This window comes from Passer montanus, unplaced genomic scaffold, assembly GCF_014805655.1.
Source record: "Passer montanus isolate IOZ18808 unplaced genomic scaffold, ASM1480565v1 scaffold35, whole genome shotgun sequence".
Lineage (NCBI taxonomy): Eukaryota > Metazoa > Chordata > Aves > Passeriformes > Passeridae > Passer > Passer montanus.
The window spans coordinates 3,724,505-3,735,622 of NW_024368263.1; the positions used below are offsets into that span (position 1 = coordinate 3,724,505).

Below are 11,118 nucleotides of genomic sequence, written 5' to 3' on the forward strand. Positions count from 1 at the left end.
GGCGGGGCCGGGCGGGGAGCGGCGCGCGCCTGTGACCTCACCCGCCGCGCCGGGCGGGGCCACGGGGCGGGCGAGGGGCGGGGCCTGCGTGGTGATGTCATCGGGGCGGGGCCTGCGTGTGGCGGCGGCTGGGGCCGGGCGGGCGGAGGCGCTTCAGGAGCCGCCGAATCTTGACAAATCACCGATTCCTCAGGAATGGAGGAGAGCTTTAAAAGGGCAGCGAGGCTGGGGAGGGGTTTGGAGCGGCTGAGGGAGCTCAGCCTGGAGCAAAGGAGACTCGGGGGACATCTTACCTGTCTGTGAGGAGGGTGCAGCCAGGTGAGGGTCGGGCTCGGCTCGCCCCAGGGAACAAGGGACAGGACACAGCCCTGAGCTGTGCCAGGCGAGGTTCAGGTTGGACACTGGGGAGAAATTCTCCACAGGTTGGGCATTCGAAGGGGCTGCCCGGGGAGATGTCGCCGGCCCTGGAGGTGTTGAAGAGAAGACTGGATGTGGCATGCAGTGCCGCGGTCTGGTTGACAAGGTGGTGTTGGGTCAGGTTGGGCTGGGTGAACTCAAAGGTCTTCTCCAACCTATTTGATTCTGTGGTTCTGTCACCCTGTAAAGCACATTACACAGTGCTGGGCACAGATGCCTCTTAAACAGCTCCAGTGTGGTGATTCCACCACCCACTGGGCAACCCCTTTAATCCCTGACCACACAAACAGTAAAAAAAAAAAAATCAAATATTTAATCTGAATCTCTATCTCAGCTTAAGGCCGTTTTCTTTGGTCTTCTCTCTACAGGCACAGCAGAAAAGCCCCATCCCCACCTCACTACTGCTCCTGTCAGAGGTTTTTAGAGAGCTGTGAGGTCACCCCTGAGCCTCCTCGAGACTAAACAAGCCCAGCCTCATAGGACATGTTTTCTAGCCCCTTTACAAGCCTTGCTCCTCTTCTCTGGACACACTCCAGCCCCTCAATGTCCTTTTCAAAGTGAGTGGCCCAAAACTGAACACAGCAGTGCCAAGAACAGAGGCACACTCACTTCCCTGGTGCTGCTGGCTGTGCTATTCCTGCTACAGGCCAAGATACCCCAGGCCACCAGAGTGAATATCAAAGCCCTGTGCCACTGGTGGAGGCTCTGACAGCAGAAGGTTTGTCCCTTTACTGTGGGACCAGGGTGGGGAGCTCTGGCTGGGTTGTGGGGTTGGGGTGTCCTGTAGGCAGCTCCCTCTGTGAATGGCAGATGTGAGGCAGTGCAGTCTGACAGCTCCCAGGGAATTTGTTTATCACACCCATGGAGGCAAAAATAGAGCCAGTGATTCACTGGGGGATGACTGAAGGAGTTAGAAGCTGAGCTCCTGGATTTTGGGACTCTGCAGCTCTATGTTTGCTGCTGTCTGGCAGCAAAAAGGCCTTTCTAATAAGGTCTCCAGATAATATCAGAAATCCTGTTTTCTTAACAATAATACAGCTCAGAAGGCATCTTGCACTTGCTGAGAAAGACTGATTTTTCTAAGATTTGGAACAGGGAGTTCCCTTCTGGGTCATGTGTTCTGTCACTGGAACAATGGGAGCTGTTACAGACATTTACAGTAAACTTGAAAATACCTATTGAGATTGAAAATTTTTTGAGTTGTTTCACATCCCTCATTTTATCGTGGGGTTATTTAGGTTGGGAAGAACCTTTAAGACCATCAAGTCCATCCATTAACACAGCACTGCCAACCATGTCCCCACACTAAACCATGCCCCCAAGTGCCACATCTGCAGATCTTTCAGATGCCCCAAGAGATGGTAACTCCATCATTGCTCTGGGCAGCCTCTGCCAGGGCTTGGCAGTGCTTTCAGTGAAGAATTTTTTCCTAGTATTCACTCTAAACCTCCTCAGGTGCAACTTCTATCATTGGGGAAATCAGTATTTTTCATTAGGTAATATCACGTGTACAGGAACCCGGTGGCCCAGCAGCAGTCCAGGAGCAAAGAAATGAAAATGTGCTTTAAAAAAGGCAGAAAGCTTGAGAAGGGATGGAATTTTAACTGTGGTGATTGCATTCAGCTCCACTGGAGAGCAGCAGAGCCTTGCACTTAATTTCTTCTCATTTGGGCTGGTTCTAAGGCAGGAGCTATGCTTTAAAGGCATGTGCTGCCTTGGCTCCTCATCCACTGAGCCAGTGAGTCTGCGTAGGAATGACAAAGAGGAAAAGATTCCAGCCCTTTATATTGGATTTATTGTGAGTCCTGTTTAGACATTGTCATCCTCCTAATATTTAAAGTTGCACACTAGGGCACAGGCAGTTGAAATATAATTTATAAACATGGCAAAAGGAAAAAAAAGCTGTTAGAATTTTGATTATTACCAAAAAATTGCATCATTCCAGCTAAAAAATAATTTTTAAAAGATGTGATGTGTACTGTCATACATATTTGCAAGTGGAATTTTCATTTAAATTATTGGAAATTATCTCTATGAAGGATTTTTTTTCCTGTTTCTCTTTAGCAGTTACACACTGCCCTAGTTTGAAAGACAGGTGTCCTCAAAGGAAGGCAGGAAGCTCCCTTGGAATGGAAAATGTGACCCCCTTCCCTTTGAATTATTATAACTTTCAAATTAAGGGGCTTTCAGGCAAAGATACGGGAAAAGGAGTAACAGTTCTTTACTATGTATGTGTATATGTGTGTAGCCATGATATTTTATGAAAAATCCTTTGCTAGGATTTTTCCCTCCTGAGGAGCTGAGGGCCTCAGGAAAGAAATGTAGACAATAACCATCTGCTGCTGCTCTGGGCTCCCAAGCAGCAGAAAAGCAAGCTCCAGTCACAGTGCAAAGGGAAAGAAAAAAACAAGCAAAAGCCACATGGCAACAGTGTCTCTCATCAGAGGGATCACACTGCATGGCCACTGAGATGAAATCACCCCACCAGGAGAATGCAACCATCCCTGGCCCACAACTCTGGCAGGAAATCCTGGGCTGGCTCTCACCCATCACCGTACACTCAGAGCCAGGGAAGGGGGAGAGGGGCGGCATAAAACAAAAATGGATATGGGATAAAAAGCCAATCCCCCAGACATTCCACCCCTTATCCCATACCATATGATCAATGCCTAAATTAATGCATTTCAATCTATAACTCCATACCTATGTGCCTTACCCTAATTATATACATACATACCTACATCTACATCTAGATACAGGCACAGTGTGATGGGTGATTTACCCCAAAACAATGTCCCCTTGAGGTATGCATCATGTCTCTCCATCCTTCTGTATCACCAGCAGCTACAACCTTGTCTTTGAGCACAGATAACCCCACAGACTGGGTTTGTCTTTGCTCAAGGCAGAATTAATCCAAACAGTTTTTCCCAGCATACCTCTCATGTGTGCATGAGATACATGTACACATGAGAGGTATATCCCATGTGTGCATGCTGGGAAATAGGGAAAAGGTATCCACTGGAGCTTTATGTCCATCTGTTGTTTGCAAGGGTTCAGATTGGGCAGGGCCTGCCCGGCTAGTGGAGCCTCTGGTATTAGCTAACCATGTGGCCTTTGCTAAATGCATCTCCCAGTTTTTGAAAGTCCCCCTGCTCAGTGCCTTCAAGGTGGTTTTAAGCAGTCTGGTGCACTGATCAACTTTCCCAGCAGCTGGTGCATGCTGAGGAATTGGTACACCCACTCAGTGCCATGTTCCCTGGCCCAGGCTGTTCTTGAAATGACTCCCATTGTCAGACTCAATCTTCTCAGGGGTACCATGCCCCCACAGGACTTGCTTTTAAGGCCCAGGATGGTGTTCCAAGCAGTAGCGTGAGGCACAGGGGAGGTTTCCAACCATCCAGTCCTGGCCTCTACCATTGTGAGCAGGTAGCACTTGCCTTGGCATGCCTGGGGCAGTGTGATGCAGTCAGTCTGCCAGGCCTCCCTGTCCTTGTACTTGGACCACTGCCCACCATACCACAGGGGCTTCACTGGCCTGTTTGATCACAGCACTCATCTCACACTCACTGATAACCTGGGAGATGCTGTCCATGGTTTTGTGCCCACTTACAGGTGGCATCTCTGCCCTGATGGCAGTTTTGATGAGAACCCCAAATGTTCTGGGTGGTACAGACAGAGGCTGTGAGCTGAGACCAGTGTAAAGCTGGGGCCAAACCAGCAAAGCTGGAGCTGTGTTAAATTCTCCTGAAGTCTGGAGACATTCACAGTCAGTCCTTTGTCTCAGGCCTGTTTTAAAAATCTCTGCTGGTTTTAAGTAATGTGGAAATGGTTTGAGGTCAACTATTACACTTAGTTCACTCACTGAGAACTTTGGAGGTGTTTACTTCTCTCCCATGATCAGTCCATTTTTTGGAAATTATTTGTCTAGCCTCTCTACTTCTTCACATTTTAGATAAACATGTAATTTCCAATGTAATTAGGTGATCTTGGTAAAATTTCCAACCAGCAAAAGCTCATTTATACAGGAACCATTTGCTCTGCTAATCATGGATTAGTCTCAAAAGTGGCAGAGTTGACCCTTATTTAATGAGGTTAAAAGACTTGGCACAGATCACAGAACAGACCTATGGTAAAGCTGGAAGTCATGCTTGCCCACCTTAGGGCAAGTCCTAAGCTTTAATCATTAAATGATGTAGATTTAACAAGACTGTAAATAGATGTCCTATTGCTGCTTTAAACTTGATATTTTTATAAACATCCCATTTCTAGAGACCTTTCTTCTATTTTTATGTATTATTTTGCCATAGTGAAGAGCATTAGGGTTTAAGTAGTATGAAACATCTTAAATAAATCTGTATCAAAGCAAGAGAATAAATTGGATTGGTTTTGTCAGGAGACTACTCAGAAACTCTAATTTCAAAATAACCTCAAGGAGGACTTGCTAGGATGTATGACACTGATGTTTTAAATATCATCTGTTCAATCAGAGCTCTTGGAAAGTGTGATGGAATGCAAGAAAGCAGGCTGGTTGAATAGATGCTTAGGTCACATCTGGAGACCCCCAGCAGAACTAAAAGTACCACATGGGTGTGTGATGGACTGTAGTGAAGAGAAGGGATCCCAAGTAAGGAAATCCATGTTATCAAAAAGCTGAACTTTTCCCTGTCAAGCAGTGAAGTCCTGCCTAGAGGGAAGAAAAATCTTCATTGTTTTGCTTTCAAGAACAGCCAAGCGGAGCCCAGGAAATTAATTTCAGTTTGGAAGCAAAAACAGGACAAGCATGGATTTCCATCCAGATGCTTTATCCTCAATTCTCTTAAAGGCAATAAAATGCTCAAGGAAAGCAACTCAGTGTAAATGGTTGAACGGTCTTTTGACTCAAAGAGCTAATATAATATAATATAATATAACAAGAAAAAAACCCCAAAATTAATTACCTTCTTTAAAGAGGAAACATAAGCAGAACAGTATGATAACGAGATTTTTGTTAAAATAACTTTAAGTTATTAAAAGTTATTATTTTAAAATAATAATTAAATTAATAATTGTCATAATTTAAATAATTTAAATTATTTTTATTAAAATAATTTTAATAAAATATTTAAAATATTAAATTATGTGCCTTTTGTTAAATAAAAGCCTGGATGCAGCAGGCAAGACTGAAAGGCTGGAAGGGCCGAGCCCGGCACCCCCGCTCTGAGGGAAGAGGCCTTGGGTGGATCCCGAACCCCCGGGATGGGGCTGGGGCGGCAGCGGCGCTCTGCACGGGCGGGACCGCGCTGCGCGGGGGCGGGGGATGGAGCACGGCTAATCCGGGTGGGAACCCGCGGTGACACGTCTTGACAGAGCCAGGCGCGGGTCACGGGCTGCCAGAGCCGCCGGGGAAACAGCAGGGACACGGCGTGAGAGACACCCGGGGGGCAGCGGAGTACCCGGGCCGCGACACGCACTGAGGCCACCAGCGGGGGACAGCGTTTGCCACAGCCACAGGGCCACCAGCGGGGGACAAGGCTTCAAGGTTTGCCAGAGCCACCGGGCCACCAGAGGTTAGCCGGGTTGCGGGGCAGCGGGAAGGGTGCCCCTGTTCCCGGGCAGTGTCACCGCAAGCCCCGCGGAGCCTCCCCGAGCTCCTGCATCCCTCACCTGCCCGCTCAGGTGTGCTCCAGCGCGGGGCTCAGAGCCCCTGTGGTCCTGCTGGTTTCCAGGTGAAAACTCTGTGTGGGTACTGATTTATTAATTTATTGCACGGCGCTGGAAGATGGATCTGTGGTGATCATTACCTTCCTTTCCGTTCAGAGTTTTTCTGATTTCAGTATTCGCTGATTGTTCCTACACTTGGCACCCTTCCACTGCTTGAAACTCACTCCTGCAGCATTTGGAAAAACCTGTGTGCTGTCACCAGTTTGTCCAAACACTGGAGACCGTGGATTACTGACCCTCAGATGCAGCAGATCTAATGACACTTCTAGCAGACGGGGCTGGAATGGGCTGGGGTCGCACAGTCCTGGAATAACAAATTTTATTCCCTGCCTCCTCAGGATCATGGCTGCCATCGAGGAGCGCACCTTCATTGCCATCAAGCCTGACGGGGTCCAGAGGGGGCTGGTGGGGGAGATCATCACACGCTTTGAGAAGAAAGGATTCAAACTGGTAGCCATGAAATTAATACATGTAAGCTCTCCTCAATTGTTGTGTCTACTTTTTCATATCAGTTGTAGTCTTCAAGTACAGCAGCATACTATAACAACAAATGTGGCCTCTGTAACATTTAAAACTGAAATTTTGAGAAGTCGGGGATGTTTTGGGATGTTTTTGGAAAAGTTCCAATTCCCAGCTCTGGCTAAATGCTTTAGACGTGCTAAGCACACTAATTTTAGTAACCTGATGCCCTTAGTCTGAAGAGAATATTCTTTCAGGTGGCAAATAAATATCTTTGAGAATCTTTTACAAATCCCAGGTCACATAAACTGCCTGTATTGACAACAAAAACTTTTCTAAGTTTAGTTGTGGTTAAAGCAAACAGTTCAAATTCATATTGACCAAAAGTACTCCTAGGAAGGTGCTAGAAATACTGAATTTTACAGTGCGTGCAAGTTTCAGGATTACCAGTGCTCTGTGCTTTATCTCTGTGATTTCACTGCGCTCTTAAGCTCTTACTGTAAGCTTTTTTCTCTGTCTGTCTGGTTTTTAACCCAGGCTTCTGAGGACCTCCTGAGGGAACACTACATTGACCTCAAGGACCGGCCGTTCTACGATGGCCTGGTGCAGTACATGCACTCGGGACCTGTTGTAGCCATGGTGAGTTCCTGGCAAGGAAAACCACACTGCTTGATTGTCTCCCCTGCAATGAGATTGTGTCACCTGTTGAATTCCAGTTTATTTTTTAAAGGATTTTAAAATCTGGATTCAAATACTGTGATTAGGAAGATGTGCTATTAACTATTTTTGTTTAATCTTTTCTCGCAATCTTTCTCTCCTTTTAAGTCAGTTTTTTGAGGAAGAGGGTAGGGGCAAAAAGGAATCACAACCAGGACCTTGAGAAACAGTAAAACTGCACAAAAGCCCCACTCTGAAATACCATGTAGTAGGCAAGCTGAAAAAGGATGGTGGAACATTTTAACTTTAGTTCTCTTTTTCTCCTTGATATTGTATTAGTAAAATATTAGTAAAAAAAATATTAGTAAAAAAAAAAGTTGAGGCCTAGCTCTCCCATGAGCAAACAACTCTGTGAGACTGTTTGACATACTGAGATGGAAAATTGTTCTCTCCCCACCCTGGGTGAGGAGAGGGATTGTACAGAAGGGGACCACGTGAGCAGATGCTTCAAGAATCTGACAGAAGAATTGGAAATAAATTTGTCTCACTGTGACAAATATTCAGATGGTGATTTGTACAATGATGGACAGCCCTGTGTTTTCATGGATGATATAATTTATCTGCTGCTAAAATTTAATAATCTGAATGGATTTTTTTTTTTCCTTTAAGGTGTGGGAAGGTCTTAATGTGATTAAGACTGGAAGAGTGATGCTGGGGGAAACCAATCCATTCGATTCCAAGCCCGGCACTATTAGTAAAAAAAATATTAGTAAAAAAAAAAGTTGAGGCCTAGCTCTCCCATGAGCAAACAACTCTGTGAGACTGTTTGACATACTGAGATGGAAAATTGTTCTCTCCCCACCCTGGGTGAGGAGAGGGATTGTACAGAAGGGGACCACGTGAGCAGATGCTTCAAGAATCTGACAGAAGAATTGGAAATAAATTTGTCTCACTGTGACAAATATTCAGATGGTGATTTGTACAATGATGGACAGCCCTGTGTTTTCATGGATGATATAATTTATCTGCTGCTAAAATTTAATAATCTGAATGGATTTTTTTTTTTCCTTTAAGGTGTGGGAAGGTCTTAATGTGATTAAGACTGGAAGAGTGATGCTGGGGGAAACCAATCCATTCGATTCCAAGCCCGGCACTATTCGTGGGGACTTCTGTGTCCAAGTTGGAAAGTAAATTTTAAAACATTTGATATTATCCAAAAGCACTAAATGCCAAGTGTTTTGTCATGATATCTGCAGGAACTGTGCTCCATCCTCCTCTGTTTTACACATGGAGCTGCCATTCCCTGTGCCCATGACATATTAGTATCTAAGGATAGGGATCAAGTCATGGTTGTCCCCCTTGACAAAAATGAGGAGCAAAGCTGGCACTGCCTATGCTGTGTCTTTTCCTACTTTACTGCTACTTAAAGCTTCTGTCCATAGTGGGAATCACTTCAAAACAAGAAGCTTACTTTACTTTAAGAATTCCTTTTTCTTTTATTCACCTTTTCTTTTCCTAGGAACATCATTCATGGTAGTGATTCTGTGGAAAGTGCTGAGACAGAGATCAATTTATGGTTCACTCCTGAAGAACTGGTCGATTACAGAAGCTGTGCTCATGAGTGGATCTATGATTAACACCCAGCCTGGATCTTCTGATATTCCCATGTCCATGAGCAGCTGCCAGCCTCTAGCTATTCCAAAGAATTCCCTGGTAGAAACCTCAGAAAACAGTGAAATTGCTCTGTTGTGGATTTTAGAGTCAGTGCTTGCTGCTCCTTTGATTTAAAAGTCGTCAAGTTATAGATGGAATTGCACATTTTAAAAGCTGCTTCTGGGATTGAGAGATATGACATGAAAACACAGAATAGATAACATATATTTTTCCGAAGCATTTTATAGTCATAGAGGGTATTTTGGTAAACATTTAAAAAATGGGTAAAAATTTATTTGGTAAATAAATACGCAAATGGCTCAGAGTCAGAGGTTAACTTTGCTAAAACATTAGAGGACAACTGATGGTGTGTAAATGCATAGATAATATGCCCAAATGTTGAGGATTTACTTAATATTTTAAGTCAAGTGTTTCCCCATTCCTAAAATGGCTGCAGAAAAAAGCCCATTTCTCTCCCCAGAGCATGCTGTGCCCATAAAGAGCTTAAATGACAACTGACTTCCACACTGACACTGTTTCAACTCGCTCTTTTTTCCTTCCACATGGGATTTATGTAGTATTTTAAGGACCGATTAACCAGCCTGGCTTGATGAAATGTCCTTTTATGTGAAAAGAAGATTAATGTGAGGATGGATGAGGGAGATTCTACCTTTAGCCACAGAGTGCAGCACCTCTCTGCCATTGCACAGAGCAGTAAGTGGTGTTTGCTTTGACATCTCAACAGCTGGTAATTTAGCTGGTACTCATTAGTGTACTTTCCTCATTAGCTGGAACTACAAAGCAAATGGTCCCTGGATAAGTTGTTTTAGAAGCAACTTTATCACTATCATTTTCTATTTATTTAATGATGTCAAGAAGTAGAGTCATAATAATGCAGAAGGTGTTTCAGTTTCAACAGCAAAAGTTGTACTGGATGAGGAAGTTGGGATTGATATTATGTATTTATTTCCCTGCAACATTTTATTCACTAAGAGCAAGAGTTTCATGGAATCAGTTGCTCAAGCCCAATGATTTTTTCCCCCCACAGTGAGTTCTTGCATGTGAATACTGAACTATGCAGTGAATGTTGAAGGCTTATGATACCTTATGGTGATATCGAGCTCCTAAAAAGAGATGGCATGAAATAAAACAATATTTCATGTTTCTTAAGTGAAATAAAATGAAATTTTAAATATTTTGTCTTATATTTAATTAATGACTATAAGGAGGTGGAACAAATTCTCTTAACTATGAAGTTGTAGATGAGGCTGTGAGCCTCTCTTCTGAAAATATTCAGTGTTATAGAAGATAAATCATTAGGTTAAAAGAAGTTGGAGGAAAGGGAAAATGTGACAAACTTGAGCATGAGATGGATGGTCTCCAGTTTAATCTTTTGCTTGAAAGGTTACTTGAGAAATGTAAATTCTACAAAATAGAGAAACATGCTATATCTGGAGGTGTTTGGGTTGTCAGGAAGCTGCTGATTAGTGTTTCTAATGTGATGTGACTGGGAAGAGGAGGCCAGCAATCCTGCATGGCTGAGGTGCCTGAGCAGGTCCAGTGTCAAACCACTAACTGACCCTGTGGAGACACCAACTGGCCCCTCAAAAAGAGACACTGCAAGGACTGCAGAGGTTATTTCATTGATATCCCAGCTGCAGTGATGGTGTGCGATAATAATATAATTTAATATAATAAATATAACATAACATAACATTATATATATATATATAATTTGCTCAGGCAAAGGTGCTCTATCAACTAGGAAAGGGCCAAGTGGTAAATATCATAAAAAGTAACCACACACTCCCCCTGCTTCACGTTGTGGCACGAGTTCAGGGACTGTGAGGTTTTGACACTTGGCGGCTTCATCTTCCCAATAAAATTATCAATAATTTGATTGTGGGACCCGTAACCTGTGTTATGGGTGCCACATCCCTTTTTTGTGATAAATACGCTTTCGAAGAGTCGTAGCCGTGCTGTGCAGTGCAGGACCAACCCTCAGGCCGCGGGTTGAAAGCAGCCAACCTAGCAAAAAATTAGTGAAAAATTATTTAGTTGTGTCAAACACCCGCCGTCATTTCAGCGCCTCAAAGGCTTAAGGCACAGTTGCTGCGTCTGTAAATCACCCCGGAGGCGACAGGTGCGGCCGGGCCCGGCCGGGAGCCAGCTCCTCGGCCCGGGCCCGGTGGCGGCCGCGCTGCGCTCGGGTCCCGCCCGGCCTCAGCCCGG

The 11,118-nt window shown here is 44.6% G+C and overlaps 2 protein-coding genes across 10 annotated transcripts in view; one reads left to right on the plus strand and one right to left on the minus strand.

Moving 5' to 3' along the window:
- SPAG9 (sperm associated antigen 9) overlaps positions 1-51 on the minus strand; it is a 59,679-nt gene extending 59,628 nt beyond the window's left edge. For 3 of the 9 annotated variants that reach the window (XM_039716476.1, XM_039716479.1, XM_039716471.1), the window contains exon 1: positions 8-51. The gene's annotated coding sequence lies outside the window, so the exon portion shown is untranslated. The remainder of the gene's footprint in view (positions 1-7) is intronic. The other 6 variants (XM_039716472.1, XM_039716473.1, XM_039716474.1 and 3 more) reach the window with 3 other exon arrangements.
- A 56-nt stretch (positions 52-107) lies between these two features.
- LOC120505692 (nucleoside diphosphate kinase-like) lies at positions 108-10,023 on the plus strand. Its single transcript, XM_039716502.1, has 7 exons — positions 108-318; positions 786-1,135; positions 5,764-5,935; positions 6,456-6,588; positions 7,114-7,215; positions 8,308-8,420; positions 8,753-10,023. Exons 4-7 carry the CDS (start codon positions 6,460-6,462, stop codon positions 8,868-8,870), a joined length of 462 nt encoding a protein of 153 aa, XP_039572436.1. The 5' UTR covers positions 108-318; positions 786-1,135; positions 5,764-5,935; positions 6,456-6,459; the 3' UTR covers positions 8,871-10,023.
- The last annotated feature ends 1,095 nt before the right edge of the window (positions 10,024-11,118 follow it).

Coding starts and splice junctions, on each gene's coding strand:
- LOC120505692 (XM_039716502.1), top strand. CDS start 6,460: ATGGCTGCCATCGAGGAGCGCACCTTCATTGCCATCAAGCCTGACGGG. Junction 7,216..8,307: donor CGGGACCTGTTGTAGCCATG/GTGAGTTCCTGG, acceptor TTTTCCTTTAAG/GTGTGGGAAGGTCTTAATGT. Junction 8,421..8,752: donor TTCTGTGTCCAAGTTGGAAA/GTAAATTTTAAA, acceptor TTCTTTTCCTAG/GAACATCATTCATGGTAGTG.